We start from the raw sequence: 18,544 nt of genomic DNA on the forward strand, positions 1-18,544 counted from the left end.
ACATGGGCAGAAAAATCAATCCCATATCTTGGAATTCATTTAACAGCATCTCATTCTGACTTATTCTCAAACAATTATCCTCCTGTATTAAGACAGATCACAAATCTAATAAAACAATGGTCGCAACTTCCTTTATCCTGGATAGGGAAGATTAATGCAATCAAAATGACTATTCTACCCAAATTGCTTTATCTATTCAGAGTCCTCCCTATTCCAATTCCTTCCTATTTTTTGAGAATAGTACAAAAAAGAGCAACTTCGTTTATATGGGGCTCTTCTAAACCACGTATACCTATACACACACTACATCTTCCCAAAAATAAAGGAGGCCTGGGATACCCTAATTTTACTAACTACTACAGAGCAGCACATTTGGCCAGTCTGTCCAAATACCACGCAAAACAGGAAATCCCATTATGGGTATTTATAGAGGCTTCAGAAAATGACCCTCTATTAATATCAAATTTATTATGGCTTGATCCTAAAGACCGCTTTAAAATTCATAATCCCATAACTAAACACTTCCTATCTCTCTGGGATAAACTAAAAACCAAATATCAGTTACAATCTCCACACAATCCTCTCCTTTCTTTTATCAGAAATCCGGCCTTTTATCCGGCATGGATCTACCCAAATTCTTTTAAAGCTTGGACAACATCAGGCATTCAGACACTAAATGACTTCATAGCATCTAAATCATTCCTTTCATTCCCATCACTTAGAGAAAAATTTGATCTACCAAACTCTGAGATATTTAGATATCTCCAAATCAAAAATTTCTATACACCATTCCTAAAGGGGTATACACCATTATCCCAATTATCCATTTTTGAATCAATCTGTACAAAAGATCCATTTGCTAAAGGTACAATTTCATCACTTTATAATCAATTATATGGAGTAGCAAATCTTAATAGACCCTCTTACGTTCAGCGGTGGGAGGAGGACCTGGGACGAACTTTAGAAGACACGGACTGGTCTAACATATGGCTCACATCTAAGTCATCTTCACCCAACATCTTAGCACTGGAGACAAATTATAAACTCCTAACTCGCTGGTACCTTGTACCCGCTAGAGTGGCAAAATATTCACCTAATACCTCAGCTCTTTGTTTTCGAGGATGCCCAGAAATAGGCACATATTTACACATATGGTGGACGTGCCCAGTAATCCAAACCTTCTGGAAGGAAGTCTTCGTGATTGCATCTAAAATATTTAAAAAAATAATACAACCAGATCCATATTTAACTTTACTTAATCTAAAACCAGAATGGTTAACACTCTCTCAATTCAAACTTATGATCCAACTAATAACGGCTGCAAAACAAACAGTGGCCAAGGCATGGAAATCTCCTACATTGGTACTAGCAGAAACAATTCACAGAATGAATAATACAATGTCCCATGCTAAGATGGTAGCCATCGATCAAAATCAAATTCCAAAATTTGAAAAACTTTGGCATCCTTGGATAAAACAACAGTTCCTGTCAAACTTCAATGACTCTGTCCTGTTGCCATGGTAACAGATTAAATGACTTACAGAGACACCCATTCTAAGGCTTCAAAGAGAACTAAAAAGAATAATAAACTGACGAGCGGGACAACCTTGTGGACCATACCTCTACTTTTCAACCCTTTTTCTTCTTTCTCTTTCCTTTTCTCCACCTTACGATTAAAGCTCATTATCAGAATTTATTTGAACTATATACACTCTACTTGTAAACAATATGTATAGTAGGTATAAATCATTTAAATACCTACAAAAGTAACTAAGGAAATGATATATATCTTTAATTTAGGTTTACGTGAACCCAATGTTTAATATTTGAAATTTCATGATATTTACCTATATAAACCCTACTGTAAAACAATGAGCTTACTTTATAGATCCTTGTAAACTTACTTTATGTATCTTTATAACATTGTATACTCAATAAACTTCTTTTGACAAGGAAATGTTTATTCCAATATTATCAATATTGAAATAGATAGCAAGGTACTTTCAGATTTAAATAGATTTCCTGAAAATTCAATGGAGGTTACATAGTTACATAATAGGCGAGGTTGAAAAAAGACACAAGTCCAACCTATGTGTGTGATTATATGTCAGTATTACATTGTATATCCCTGTATGTTGCGGTCGTTCAGGTGCTTATCTAATAGTTTTTTTAAATTATCGATGCCCCCTGCTGAAACCACCACCTGTGGAAGGGAATTCCACATTCTTGCTGCTCTTACAGTAAAGAACCCTCTATGCAGTTTAAGGTTAAACCTCTTTTCTTCTAATTTTAGGGCGTGGCCATGTGTCTTATTAAACTCCCTTCTGCGAAAACGTTTTATCCCTATTGTGGGGTCACCAGTATGGTATTTGTAAATAGAAATCATATCCCCTCTCAAGAGTCTCTTCTCTAGAGAGAATAAGTTCAGTGCTCGCAACCTTTCTTCATAACTAATATACTCCAGACCCTTTATTAGCTTTGTTGCTCTTCTGTGTACTCGCTCCATTTCCAGTACATCCTTCCTGAGGACTGGTGCCCAGAACTGGACAGCATACTCCAGATGAGGCCGGACCAAAGTCTTGTAGAGTGGGAGAATTATCACTTTATCCCTGGAGTTAAACCCTTTTTAATGCATGCCAATATTCTGTTTGCTTTGTTAGCAGCAGCTTGGCACTGCATGCCATTGCTGAGCCTATCATCTACTAGGACCCCCAGGACCTTTTACATCCTAGATTCCCCCAGAGGTTCACCCCCTAGTGAGAAGATTGCATTCATATTTTTGCCACCCAAATGGATTTTTTTACACTTTTCTACATTAAACCTCATTTGCCATGTAGTTGCCCACACCATTAATTTGTTCAGATCTTCTTGCAAGGTTTCCACATCCTGCAGAGAAGTTATTGCCCTGCTTAGCTTAGTGCTGTCCGCAAATACAGAGATTGGGCTGTTTACCCCATCCTCCAGGTCATTTATGAACAAATTAAACAGGATTGGTCCCAGCACAGAACCCTGGGGGACCCCACTTCCCACCCCTGACCATTCTGAGTATTCCCCATTTATCACCACCCTCTGAAATTGCCCTTGTAGCCAGTTTTCAATCCATGTACTCCATGCAAACGGACCTTACTACAGTAAGGGGAACTGTGTCAAATGCTTTTGCAAAATCCAGATACACCAAGTCTACTAGCCTTCCTTTATCTAGATGGCAGCTCACCTCCTCAGAGAAGGTTAATAGATAGGTTTGGCAAGAAAGATTCTTAATGAATCCATGCTGATTACTGCTAATGATACAGTTTTTTATTACTAAAATCTTGTATATAGTCCCTTATCACCCCCTCCAAGAGCTTGCATACTATTGATTAGGGATGAGCCGAACACCCCCTTATTCGGTTCGCACCAGAACCTGCGAACGGACTGAAAATTCCCATGAACGTTAGAACCCCATTGACGTCTATGGGACTCGAACGTTCGAAACCAAAAGTGCTAATTTTAAAGGCTAATTTGCATGGTATTGTCCTAAAAAGGGTTTGGGGACCCGGGTCCTGCCCCAGGGGACATGTATCAATGCAAAATAAAAGTTTTAAAAACGGCCGTTTTTTTCGGGAGCAGTGAAATTAATGATGCTTAAAAAAAAAAGTGAAATATTCCTTTAAATATCGTACCTGGGGGTGTCTATAGTATGCCTGTAAAGTGGTGCGTGTTTCCCATGCTTAGAACAGTCCCTGCACAAAATGACATTTTTAAAGGAAAAAAGTAATTTAAAACTGCTTGCGGCTTTAATGTAATGTCGGGTCCTGGCAATATGGATGAAAATTAGTGAGACAAACAGCATGGGTACCCTCCAGTCCATTACCAGGCCCTTTGGGGCCTGTATGGATATTAAGGGGAACCCCGCACCCAAATTAAAAAAAGAAAAGGCGTGGGGCCCCCAGGCCCTATATACTCTGAACAGCAGTATACAGGCGGTGCAAACAAGACAGGGACTTTAGGTTTGTTGTTAAGTAGAATCTGTTTGTAATTTTGAACTGGTACATTTTGAGTGTAGCTCCAGCCAAAAAATCTGTTTTTAAGCTTTTTGGAAAACATAGGGAAGGGTTATCACCCCTGTGACATTTGTTTTGCTGTCTGTGCTCTTCTTCAGAAGATTTCACTTCACTTTTTGTCCCAATGACAAATGTTTTTTGAAAATTTGGGGTTTTTAGTGAAACAAGGTTTGGTGATAAAGTATCAGTGGAAAGGAGAAAAGTTTTTCCCATATTAACTCTTACAGGAGAGAATTTCCCTTCCTATGGGGTAGATTTCATCTCACTTCCTGTTGTCTCCTTCCGTTTGCAAGTAGGAGTCATTTGTAAGTTGGATGTTTTAAAGTGGGGGCCTGCCCTATATACTCAGCAGAAATTTGGGCCTTAGGTGTTGTTGTGGCCTCAACACTGTAAGCCCTCACAGGGCCCTGCTGTGAAATATTAGATCAAGAATTGTAATTACATGCCCCTGTTGAATAGGGGCTGAAAAATTGGGCCTTTGGTGGTGGTGTTGGTGCCACAACACTGTAAGTCCTCACAGTTAATCTTGGTGGGCGCAGAAACGGGCCCTGCTGTGAAATATTAGATCAAGAATTCTAATTACATGTCCCTGTTGAACAGGGGCTGGAAAATTGGGCCTTTGGTGGTGGTGGTGGTGTTGGTGCCACAACACTGTAATGCCTCGTACACACGGTCGGATTTTGCGATGGAAAATGTCCGATCGGAGCGTGTTGTCGGAAATTCTGACCATGTGTGGGCTCCATCAGACATTTTCCATCGGATTTTCCGACACATAAAGTTGGAGAGCAGGAGATAAAATTTTCCGACAACAAAATCCGTTGTCGGAAATTCCGATCGTGTGTACACAAATCCGACGGACAAAGTGCCACGCATGCTCAGAATAAATAAAGATATGAAAGCTATTGGCCACTGCCCCGTTTATAGTCCCGACGTATGTGTTTTACGTCACCGCGTTTAGAACGATCGGATTTTCCGACAACTTTGTGCGACCGTGTGTAGACAAAACAAGTTTGAGCCAACATCCGTCGGAAAAAATCCTAGGATTTTGTTGTCGGAATGTCCGAACAAAGTCCGACCGTGTGTACGCCCTATAAGTCCTTACAGTTAATCTTGGTGGGCACAGAAACGGGTCCTGCTGTGAAATATTATATCAAGTATTCTAATTACATGTCCCTGTTGAACAGGGGCTGAAAAATTGGGCCTTAGGCACTGGTGCTGGTGCCACAACACTGCAACCCCTCACAGATACTCTAGTTGGAGTGCAGGAACTAGCCCTGCTGCAAAGAATTGCATCAAAAATTGTAATTACATGCCCTTGTTAAACAGGGGCTTAAAAATTGGGCCTTAGGCACTGGTGGCGGCGCCCAGAACCAAAAATGTTCTTACAAGCTATCAGCATGATCATTGAGGAGGAAGAGGATAATTACTCAGCATAACAGGATAGTCACTCAGCATCAGCATAGGCAGTCTTTGAAGGGATCTGACATTTCAAAAAAAATTATTCGGTTACATCAGCATCAGGTGCTTGGTAGCTGGTGGTGATCCAAGACTGATTAATTTTTATGAAGGTCAATCGATCGACCGAGTCGGTGGACAGACGCACCCTGTGATCGGTTACAAAGCCTCCAGCACAAGCAGCAGTCACGCAGCAGTTCCACCTGGTGGGCATGTCACAGATTAGGCGGTTCTTGGGCAGGTTAAACTCCTTTTGGAGGTCTACCAGCCGAGCACTGGCATTATATGACAGGCAGAAATGCACACAGACTTTCCTGGCCTGGCTCAGGACATCCTGTAAGCCCGGGTACCTGCCCAAGAACCGCTGCACCACCAAGTAAAGGACGTGAGCCAAACAGGGCACATGGGTCAGTTGTCCCTGTCGGAGGGTGGAGAGGAGGTTGGTGCCATTGTCGCAAACCACCATTCCTGCCTTAAGTTGGAGTGGCGTCAACCACCTCTGAACCTGCCCCTGCAGAGCTGACAGAACCTCTGCTCCAGTGTGGCTCCTGTCCCCCAAGCACACCAGCTCAAGCACCACATGGCATCTTTTGGCCTGCGTACTTGCGTAGCCCCTTGAATGCCTACGGAGCACTGTTGGTTCAGAGGACAAAGCACAGGAAGAGGACATGGAGGAAGAAGAAGAGGAGGGGGTGGAGGAGAGAAGTGTGTCACAATCATTAGTAGTGGCATTTTGGAGGCATGGTGGCGGAAACAACCTCCAACACTACTGCACCTTGTCCTGCATCCTTCCCAGCTGCCAGCAGAATGACCCTATGCACCGTGAAACTTAGGTAACGTCCCTGTCCATGCCTGCTGGACCATGAGTCAGCGGTAATATGCACCTTACCGCTGACTGCAATGTCCAGCGAGGCCAAGACATTGCCTTTCACATGCCGGTAGAGAGCCGGAATTGCCTTCCATGAGAAAAAGTGGCGTTTGGGTACCTGCCACTGAGGAACCGCACATTCCACAAACTCACGGAAGGGGGCAGACTCTACCAACTGAAAAGGTAGCAGTTGAAGTGCTAGCAATTTTGCCAAGCTAGCATTCAACCGCTGGGCATGTGGATGGCTGGGAGCAAACTTTTTTCTGCGGTGCAGCAGCTGGGGCAGGGAAATTTGCCTGGTACAATCTGACATTGGTGTACCGAAAGCAGATTGCCCACAAGTTCTTTGCTGTGACACACCTAATTCTATACCTTCATTCCTCTCAGTGCATGTCTCAGAGAGGACTGGAGGTATAGTGGGGTTGGAGATCTCAGCTGATGAGGAGCAAGGAGAGGCCCTCTTTGTTCTTTGGTGTGGGTCTTTTAGATATGCTTGCCAACGAACTGCATGGCATGTCAACATATGTCTGGTCAAGCATGTGGTGCCCAAGCGGGAGATGTTTTGGCCACGCGAGATACGCTTGAGACATATATTGCAAAAAGCAGCAGTGCGATCTGATGCACTCGTCTCAAAAAAGGCCCACACCAAAGAACTTTTGGAATAACGCGCAGAGACAGCAGCGCTCTGCACATGCGGAGCTTTGCGGTGTGATGCAGTCAGTGTGCTGCCCTTAGGCTGGCCCATGGAGGGCATCCTGCCTAATTGATGATGTGCTTCCTCCTCCTCCTCTCTCCTATCAGGCACCCACGTTGAGTCAGTGACCTCATCATCCCCTCCCTCCTCATCACCGGAGCAAACCTGGCAGTATGCTGCAGCAGGGGGAGCATGACTGCCAGATTGCTGTCCTTCTTGGGCACCCCCTCTGTACGTGCTAATGTTACTGCCTTCATCTAGCTCAGTATCATCATCAGAGCCTTCTAAACGCTGGGCATCCTCCTGGAGCATGTACCCAACACTGTGGTCAAACAGTTCGAGGGACTCCTCAGGAGGACATGGTGGGGCTAGGGAAGGAGTCACTGATGCCATTGAGCCAAGGGAAGAGGCCACGTTGGCAGCTGCTTTGCCAGACAAAGTACCCTGAGCATGGGTGAGGGAGGATGAGGAGGATGAGGACGGCTTGGTGATCCACTCGACCAAGTCTTACGCATGTTGCGGCTCAACACGGCCAGCTGCCGAAAAAAAAGACCAAGCGTGTCCCACGGCCACGTGCTGATGAGGATGCACTGTCTCCATGACCAGCACCATTGCCTCTAGACACAGAGCCTGCTTGCCCTCTTTTATTGGCTTGTGACTGTCTGCCTCTCCTTGTTGGCCTTCCAGACATACTAATGGCCTGCAGCTACACACTAAGCTGGCATATATATATATATATATATATATATATATATATATATATACTGATACTGCAGCTAGCAAAATCAACTGCCTGCCTACAGTATGAGAACACCACCAATCTTCTACAGGTAGCTTTAGCTGAACACTGTGCAGAGGTCGCACTACACTAACGTGTAAATACTTTAGCTGCCTGCGGTAGTTATAGGATCAGGAAAACACCACCAACCTTCTACAGGTAGCCTTAGCTGAACACTGTGCAGAGGTCGCACTACACTAACGTGTAAATACTTTAGCTGCCTGCAGTAGTGATAGGATCAGGAAAACACCACCAACCTTCTACAGGTAGCTTTAGCTGAACACTGTGCAGAGGTCGCACTACACTAACGTGTAAATAATTAAGCTTCCTGCGGTAGTGATAAGATCAGGAAAACACCACCAACCTTCTACAGGTAGCTTTAGCTGAACAGTGCAGAGGTCGCACTACACTAATGTGTAAATAATTTAGCTGCCTGCGGTAGTGATAGGATCAGGAAAACACCACCAACCTTCTACAGGTAGATTTAGCTGAACAGTGCAGAAGTCGCACTACACTAACATGTAAATACTTTAGCTGCCTGCGATAGTGATAGGATCAGGAAAACACCTCCAACCTTCTACAGGTAGCTTTAGCTGAACACTGTGCAGAGGTCGCACTACACTAACGTGTAAATAATTTAGCTGCCTGCGGTAGTGATAGGATCAGGAAAATACCACCAACCTTCTACAGGTAGCTTTAGCTGAACAGTGCAGAGGTCGCACTACACTAAAGTGTAAATACTTTAGCTGCCTGCGGTAGTGATAGGATCAGGAAAACACCACCAACCTTCTACAGGTAGCTTTAGCTGAACACTGTGCAGAGGTCGCACTACACTAACGTGTAAATACTTTAGCTGCCTGCGGTAGTGATAGGATCAGGAAAACACCACCAACCTTCTACAGGTAGCTTTAGCTGAACACTGTGCAGAGGTCGCACTACACTAACGTGTAAATACTTTAGCTGCCTGCGGTAGTGATAGGATCAGGAAAACACCACCAACCTTCTACAGGTAGCTTTAGCTGAACACTGTGCAGAGGTCGCACTACACTAACGTGTAAATACTTTAGCTGCCTGTGGTAGTGATAGGATCAGGAAAACACCACCAACCTTCTACAGGTAGCTTTAGCTGAACACTGTGCAAAGGTCGCACTACACTAACTTGTAGCTTTAGCTGAACACTGTGCAGAGGTCGCACTACACTAACTTGTAGCTTTAGCTGAACACTGTGAGGAAGACGCACTACACTAACTTGTAGCTTTAGATGAACACTGTTCAGAGGACGCACTACAATAACTTGTAGCTTTAGTTAAACACTGTGCCGAGCTCGCACTACACTAACTTGTAGCTTTAGCTGAACACTGTGCAGAGGTCACACTAAACTAACCTGTAGCTTTAGCTGAACACTGTGAGGAGGACGCACTACACTAACTTGTAGCTTTAGCTGAACACTGTGAGGAGGAAGCACTACACTAACTTGTAGCTTTAGCTGAACACTGTTCAGAGCACACACTAAACTAACTTGTAGCTTTAGCTGAACACTGTGCAGAGGTCACACTAAACTAACCTGTAGCTTTAGCTGAACACTGCGAGGAGGACGCACTACACTAACTTGTAGCTTTAGCTGAACACTGTGAGGAGGAAGCACTACACTAACTTGTAGCTTTAGCTGAACACTGTTCAGAGCACACACTACACTAACTTGTAGCTTTAGCTGAACACTGTGCAGAGGTCGCACTACACTAACTTTTAGCTTTAGCTGAACACTGTTCAGAGGATGCACTACACTAACTTGTAGCTTTAGCTGAACACTGTGCAGAGGTCGCACTACACTAACTTGTAGCTTTAGCTGAACACTGTGAGGAGGACGCACTACACTAATTTGTAGCTTTAGATGAACACTGTTCAGAGGACACACTACACTAACTTATAGCTTTAGCTGAACACTGTGCAGAGGTCGCACTACACTAACTTGTAGCTTTAGCTGAACACTGTGAGGAGGACGCACTACACTAACTTGTAGCTTTAGATGAACACTATTCAGAGGACGCACTACACTAACTTGTAGCTTTAGCTGAACACTGTGCAGAGGTCACACTAAACTAACCTGTAGCTTTAGCTGAACACTGTGAAGAGGACGCACTACACTAACTTGTAGCTTTAAATAAACACTGTTCACAGGACGCACTACACTAATTTGTAGCTTTAGCTGAACACTGTGCAGAGGTCGCACTACACTAACTTGTAGTTTTAGCTGAACACTGTTCAGAGCACGCGCTACACTAACTTGTAGCTTTAGCTGAACACTGTGCAGAGGTCACACTAAACTAACCTGTAGCTTTAGCTGAACACTGTGAGGAGGACGCACTACACTAACTTGTAGCTTTAGATGAACACTGTTCAGAGGACACACTAAACTAACTTGTAGGTTTAGCTGAACACTGTGCAGAGGTCACACTAAAATAACTTGTAGCTTTAGCTAAACACTGTGCAGAGGTCTCACTACACTAACTTGTAGTTTTAACTGAACACTGTGAGGACGACGCACTACACTAACTTGTAGCTTTAGCTGAACACTGTGAGGATGACGCACTACACTAACTTGTAGCTTTAGCTGAACACTGTGCTGAGGTCACACACAACTAACTTGTAGCTTTAGCTGAACACTGTGAGGAGGACGCACTACACTAACTGTAAATAGTCTAGCTGCCTGACTGTGGTACTAATAGGATCAAAAGAACACCAGCAATTTTCTTCAGGTAGCTGTAAATATTGTAACAAGACAAGTCTGCCTGTCAGTAGGAAGATAACAGTAACAGATCTAGCTAAACTGAATACAGTGTATAGATAGATAGATAGATAGATAGATAGATAGATAGATAGATAGATAGATAGATAGATAGATAGATAGATAGATAATATATATATATATATAGAGATATAGATATAGATATATCTATATCTATATATATATATCTATATCTATATATATAGATATAGATATATATATGTATATATATATATACAACACCTGGGATGCATATATATACAAAATACACTGTAAGTGCAGCTAACTGACTGACTGTCCTGCTTAATCTATCTAACTCAAATGAAATGACACTGTCTCTCTCTCTCTCTATCTCTCAGCATGCCGGAACACACTACACAGGGCCGCCGTGTAGGTGGCCTTATATAGTGTGGGGCGTGTTCTAAACCCCCTGAGCCATAATTGGCCAAAGCCACCCTGTCTTTGGCCAATTATAGTTCTCTCTACTGACGGCGCTGTGATTGGCCAAGCATGCGGGTCATAGTGCATGCTTGGTCAATCATCAGCCAGCAATGTACTGCGATGCCGCAGTGAATTATGGGCCGTGACGCGCCACATGAATTTGGCGTGAACGGCCCATATCGTTCTCAATTTGACGAATGGTCGAACAGACGATGTTCGAGTCGAACATGGGTTCGACTCGAACACGAAGCTCATCCCTACTATTGATGTTAGGCTAACTGGTCTGTAATTCCCAGGGATGTATTTTGGGATCTTTTTTAAATATTGGTGCTGCATTGGCTTTTCTCCAATCAGCTGGTACCATTCCAGTGAGTAGACTGTCAGTAAAAATTAGGAACAATGGTCTGGCAATTACTTGACCGAGTTCCCTAAGTACCCTCAGGTGCAAGCCATCTGGTCCCGGTGATTTATTAATGTTAAGTTTCCCAAGTCAATCACTCATTTAAAACATGTACGTGGAAGTTTTACCAGCAGTGAATATTTGGCAAATGTCAGATCCACTGCTCTATAAATACCTGTATGTCCCTAAATCATAGAGCAGAACCAATTAATGTAAGTGTAATGGGTATACATAAAATGTAATGAAATGTATTACAGCACCTTTCAGCTACAGTATTTGTGTGCCAATAGACATGAAGTCAGTGTTTCACCCCACCCCAAGAAAAGCTGGTCTATCTTAACTTGTGTCGATGGGCCAACAACTTTGTTCTCCTGCAAAATGGTATGATATTGACAGCTAAGGAAGACTGATAAACACTGCCCACGCAGTAAGAGTGCATCATAACCAGTATAATATTATTTTTAGAAAGTGTTTATGTTCTGCTACATGAGCGATACATATTGGGGGCTGATTTACTAAAGGCAAATAGGCTACTCCCTTTGCAAGGAAATATTCGTTTAGCTTGTGAATGAGGTAAAACTATGCTGACCTACATCATTAATTTATATATAATCAAAAATAGTTTTTTTTTCCCCTGCATATGATTATGTATTCTTTAAGTTAATAATTACCATATTTACTAAGCTAATGGGAAATTCCCTTGCAAAGTAAAAAAATCTTTTTGCAAAGTGAACAGCTTATTTCTCTTTAGTAAATCAACCCATTTGTGTGGATGAGTATACAGAATCACTTTTTTCCTATTATTATGGACCCCATGTAACGTAAAGTCTTGTCATAACTAGCTCATTTCGCTATTAGCAATTAGGTGAACTTACAGAATAGTTGTTTTTCCAGCACCATTAGAACCCAGGATTGAGGTAATTTCATTGTTGTAAAAATTGAAGCTTAAATCTTTTACTGCTATCAGGTTGTTTGAATATAGTTTGCTGATAGAAACTAAAGACACTCCATCTTCTATGAAAGGCAAACACGTATTTTGTCTTTGATGTGTATATCCTGTAAAGATCAAGACCATAAAGTAGTTATAGTACACCTAAAATATTTTTCAGATATCAACATGTAAACTCAGTATATATTAGTGGCATATATGTAAATGTATTTACATATGTATATAAATCATAAATTAGAGATCCTAAAATATTGTAAAACTGTTTTAACTTGCCTAATTTACATGTCTCATGTTTAAAATACTGAAACACAAAATTATTAACCATATCTGGAGTTTGTAGACAGTTTCTAGAACCATGCAAGATTTTTCAGGTCTTAATAGGAATGAGTATTCTAATTACAAATTACCCCTGCATCATCAACCATAATTCACTTGAAAATATGGTAATACCACCAAACTGATTATTTTTCTGTAACTACAGTGACATCCAAAAAGAAAATTTGCCAGGTAAGTTCATCAAACGCTGTATATGAGAGCATAATGAAGTTCTGAGTATTCAGTCTGTAGGGGGATCACCTGACAGATAAAGTGTATATGTACAATATTATTTAACCTTGAAATCTCTATTACATGCCAAACCTAAAAAAGGTAATTTTCAAAACTCTTGCAAAACTACTTACCTTCATTGTGTTTATCTTGTTCCTTACTTCTAACCAGATTTTCACTCTGCTTGCATTGAGCCCCAAAAAGTTGCTTCCAGTAAGTAATTGTAATTGGGAAATTCCAAGGCCTTTTCTGACCAACAGGTCCTAAGAAGTATATTAAGAAATAATAAACAATAACATAAATCTTTTCTCCTTACTTAAGTCTCTCCTCATTAATGGCTTGCCGTCCGCCCTATAGCAGTTCTACTGCTACAGGGTGGAAGCTGTACTCAGGATCACATATATATGTGTGAAAAAAATATACTCGCGCTGATGGTGAACAAACAGTGAACATAGAATACTAAAGCAGCTGCCACACACTAAGTGCTAATCACTTGACAAATGAAAAAAAAAATATATACAAACACATATAAATGTGGCGCTCACAAAAAAAAAAAGTGTATGAGTGTGAAGAATATTAAGCAAGACAAAGTCCAAACAGAGTGACAAAAAATTTAAAAGTGTTTGAATCCATAGTGAAAGGAAACTACAAATGCTGTAAAGCTTTTCAGGTGCAAATATACACGGATGCTTCCGAGCTTTTCAGGTGCAAGTCAAACACCCCCTTATGTGTCCCCACTCACCAGATTGCGGTGACCCCCAGCTTTGCAGTCTGGGGGTCGGTTCAAGCTTAAAAGATGGTCTCCAGGGATATTCAGGAGAAGTGGAATGCACGTCAGATCAATAGATTCTTATTTGAAGGTTCTCAGTAGATGTGACAGGTACCCAAAAGAAAATGGAAATAAAATGGAGCTGATAGTGAAAGTACCATTGGGTACTTACAAAACATTTGTTAAAAACAGGCATGTAAAATGTATTGGCAGGTTAATCCGGGCGCCACTCACGACGTCAGTGCCGCCGGATGTGCATCAACGGCGCTGACGTCATTTCCAGCTCTGTGAAACTCATTTCCGGGTCCGTGGAACGCACTCCGTGAGCGGCGCCCAGATTAACCTGCTAATACATTTTACATGCCTGCTTTTAACAAATGTTTTGTAAGTACCCAATCTCCTTTAGAATAAATTAATTTTAAATGGTACTTTCACTATCAGTTTCGTTTTATTTCCATTTCCTTTTGGGTACCTGTCACATCTACTGAGAACCTTCAGTTAAGAATCTATTGATCTGACGTGCATTGCACTTCTCCTGAATATCCCTGGGGACCATCTTTTAAGCTTGAAGTGACCCCCAGACTGCAAAGCTGGGGGTCACCGCAATCTGGTGAGTGGGGACACATAAGGGGGTGTTTGACTTGCACCTGAAAAGCTCGGAAGCATCCGTGTATATACCCTGTTTCCCCGAAAATAAGACCTAGCGTGATTGTCGGTGATGGCTGCAATATAAGCCCTACCCCCAAAAAAAGCCCTAGTTAAAGCCCTTGTAGGTCTTCTTTTCAGGGTAGGGCTTATTTTCGGGGAAACAGGGTAAGGCTTATTTGGGGGGTAAGGCTTGTATTGCAGCCATCACCGACAATCACGCTAGGTCTTATTTTCGGGGAAACAGGGTATGCACCTGAAAGGCTTTACAGCATTTGTGGTTTCCTTTCACTATGGATTCAAACACTTTTGAATTTTTTGTCACTCTATTTGGACTTTGTCTTGCTTAATATTATTCACACTCATACACTTTTTTATTTGTGAGCGCCACATTTATATATGTGTGTATATATATTTTTTTTACATATATATATATATATATATATATATATATATATATATATATATATATATATATATATATATATATATATATACGTGATCCCATACTTCCAGTTAGGAGGCTCGCATGTGCGCCACTGGCAGCTCATTTCCGCTGTGATTACACACAGCAGAAGCCGTTTGGCAGGTGCTGGGTCTGCCAGCACCTGCCAATCGTCAGATAGAGAAACACATCACTGCAATCTGCCTATGTAAACAAGGCAGACTGACGTTCTGACAGGGAGAAAGGGATAGAGTTTGTGTCCCTGTAAAGCAGCGAATAAATTCCATTTCTTCCCCTAGTAAAAGCACCTCACACAGTTCACATAAACACTGGTTAGGCACATAGTTAACCCTTTTATCACCCCTGATGTTATCCCCTTCCCAGCCAGTGTCATTAGTACAGTGACAGTGCATATTTTTAGCACTAATCACTGTATTACTGTCACTGGTTCCCAAAAAGTGTCAAACGTGTGAGTGTCAGAATGTCCACCGCAATATTGCAGTCTTGCTGTAAGCCAATGAGCACCACCATTACTAGTAAAAAATAAATGAATAAAAATATTCCATAGTTTGTAGCTATAACTTTTGCATAAACCAGTCATTAAATGCTTTTTGGGATTTTTTTTACCAAAAATATGTAGAAGAATACACGTAGGAGAAATTTATGAAGGCATTTTATTCTTTCTATTTTTTTATTGGATATGTTCTATAGCAGAACGTAAGAAATATATATATATTTTTTTTTTCAAAATTGTCAGTCTTTTTTTGTTTATATCACAAAAAAAATAAAAAACGCAGAGGTGATCAAATACCACCAAAAGAAAGCTCTATCTGTGGGGGAAAAAGGGCATAAATCTTATTTGGGTACAGTGTTGCACAACCGCATAATTTTCAGTTAAAATAACGCAGTGCCGTATAACAAAAAATGGCCTGGCCATGAAGGGGGGTAAATCTTCCTGAGCTCAAGTGGTTAAACTTTGTTCTATTGTGCCAAGTTTTGGTCTATATTTGTCAGCTGGTAAACAAGAAAAGCCGAGGTAGTAGTGGTAGCTACAGTCAAATCTGCATAAAGTAATCTAAGCAATGACCATCTGGAGGAAATTGCCCTACATATCCTAAAAATTTGCATTGAGATGGTGTCATTTACTGAGGTGTATAATCATTATTGCCCACGGTAGGGTCACATGTGAAATATTGGAGAATTTAAAAAGTTATTTTCAGGCTCTTACCAGGCATTATGTTGCCTATATACCATCCAAAAGCAAAGTACATAAGTGAATCTATAGGAATCATCCCACAAATCCACAAAAATGACATTGATTCAGCTTCTCGCAGACAAAGGTTATTCCACTGAATACCTAAAAAGAAAGAATTATGTTTTATTAACTTCTCATTTATCCCTTCCCTGAATCCAAGAAAAAAAAATTTAATCAACCTCTACACTCCCCCCTTTCTCCACAGCTCCTTGCACTGTTCAGTGTATGGTCAAGGATGCTAAAGGGTTTGGTAATTTTTTCAGGTAAAATACAGGTAATCACGGTCTTCCCCTGACGTGGCGGCTTACTCCGCCCCCCTGCCGGGAGAAGATGATGGCTCGGCAGGAGGGATTCCCGCATCAACGCTGACTGTGTTGATAGGGGAATCTAGCTAATCTCTTTCCTGCAACTCGTGATTGCAGAAAAGAAATTTGCTCTGTGTATGGCCGTGTAAGTATTCCATGTGCATTAAAAAATACAAAGCTCTTGGTATGAAAATACTGTGAACTATGTTAGGTAGCATACTATTTTGTCTCAGCCATAACCTCTTTGTTTTGTTCTATTCATGTAATACACTGGAAAAAAAAAAAAAAAAAACTATATCTCATTTTCTCCTCTCTACTTTTATATGGAGCTGTACCAAACAGGGATGACCTATCCGATGTTTGAAACACACCTATGGTATTAAAAAAAAAGAGCACACTTAGGCAAAATGAGAGCAAAAAATGTAATAGATGGCAGTTTTTCCCCTTATTTTGATTTGATGATCCTGCCAGTGACACACTTTTTATTCTAAGGTGATAACCCTCAATCACTGTATCTTTCAAAGAGCAGCATTACCACTCTATGGTGCATGGTGTAAGTTTATTAAACTGTGAGGTTTCCTGCCTTTACACATTCTGGCTCTTCACCTTGTATAAAACTAGAGGAGAACTGGTTTATGAGTATGATATGTAGTAGAAGTGATATCTGAGAAACATGATATCACAAGATCAGAGGCTAAGATATTCTTGAATGAAAAAAAAAACATAAAAGGTGAAAAAATGAAAAATTAAATTAAAATTAATAAAAGATCTATGTAAGAATGGCCATTCATAAATGTGTTTTTGTTTGTGTCAAGACATTCCTGTGCCACTTGTAACCAAGTGTATTTAAATAGCCATAAATGCACTCAGTTACAAGTGTCACAGAAATGTCACACGCATACACACACGCACAGATAATATTATATATATATATATATATAAATGGCCACGATGTGCCCCTGCTTCCTCTGAACCACATTAGAACAGGTAATGTAACCTTTCTTAACTTTTACAGGGGGGTGCTAAGGTGGAGAATCAGGCAGCAAGAAAACTGCCAGCGAGGTGCTTACATCACACCTTATTAAATTGGCCATTTATACAAAAAATACAATGGCTGCTTCTCACTGAGCTGTAATGAGAAGTGGGGAATATCATCTCCACTCCTCATCATAGTTTATTAAACCGCTCCACAGTGAAGATAAGTTGCAATAGTCACTATCATGGTTGATCCCAGTTTAATAAACGTACACCTAAGTGTGTTACAACTACATAACCCCTTCCTCCTCTCCATAACATAGGAGAGGTGTTCTGTAGTTCATGGGGAGAACAGAATGGTAACTGATATAAATCAGCAGCGGCAGAGAGCATTGGACATTAGCAGCTCACAGCTCACAAGGTTTCTGACAGGATCAACATGTAATTTTATCAAACAGCTATAATAAAATGCTTACAATGGTATATTTAACAGACCAAAAGTTAGTAAGAAAAGTTAATTGCTAGCATATACATATACTTTGGTAGGCAGGTTTAAAAATACAGTAAATCTAGTATACTTTAAACATTCACTGTAGGTGAATCTTTCAGGTGCATGTGTTTTAAATAAAAGTGATTGATTTAGCACTAGTGTAAATGTTTGTTGAAAGTCACATTCACCACTTTAAATAGAGCCCTAAAGTGTGGTGCATTGTATCATTGTATCTTCCCAAATTTCTGTTTCCACCATATTGACTCAAGCCATAACAAATCCTGGTTTGGACAAATTGATTTAATCATCAATACTTTTGTATCCTAATTTATATTATATAGTATAAGCTTCTTAAAAGCATTACAACAAATTAATTGAATCAAATATACCCAATACCTATTTTTAAATGTGTTCCTTAACTATACACCTCCCAACAAAAACACCACACATAAACCTAACAAATGTTTTTCTTAAAGCCCTTATTTTTTTTATTTTTTTTTTAACGAGTAGAAAATAATAATTGGTTATTCTTACATTTTAAAACACAAGGAACACTATAAAAAATATATCTCATACCTGTTCCCTCAGTTTCAAATGTTGTTATAAGGAAAATGCCTTGGCCAAAAGCAGTTGTTGATAATAGACACTATAACAAAAAGACAGAAAGGGTTGTTACTATTGATAGTAAAAGCATCCATTCC

General features: G+C 40.7%; 1 protein-coding gene across 1 annotated transcript in view; it reads right to left on the minus strand.

Moving 5' to 3' along the window:
• LOC141145985 (glucosylceramide transporter ABCA12-like) overlaps window positions 1–16,188 on the minus strand; it is a 327,299-nt gene extending 311,111 nt beyond the window's left edge. Inside the window, exons 1-3 of the mRNA XM_073632770.1 lie at window positions 16,047–16,188; window positions 13,094–13,222; window positions 12,340–12,520 (exon numbers count right to left, since the gene is read on the minus strand). Coding sequence (XP_073488871.1) covers window positions 12,340–12,520; window positions 13,094–13,222; window positions 16,047–16,134 — 398 coding nt within the window. The 5' untranslated portion in view covers window positions 16,135–16,188. The remainder of the gene's footprint in view (window positions 1–12,339; window positions 12,521–13,093; window positions 13,223–16,046) is intronic.
• Window positions 16,189–18,544: the final 2,356 nt, after the last annotated feature.

Source organism: Aquarana catesbeiana, linkage group LG05 (genome assembly GCF_042186555.1).
Source record: "Aquarana catesbeiana isolate 2022-GZ linkage group LG05, ASM4218655v1, whole genome shotgun sequence".
NCBI lineage: Eukaryota > Metazoa > Chordata > Amphibia > Anura > Ranidae > Aquarana > Aquarana catesbeiana.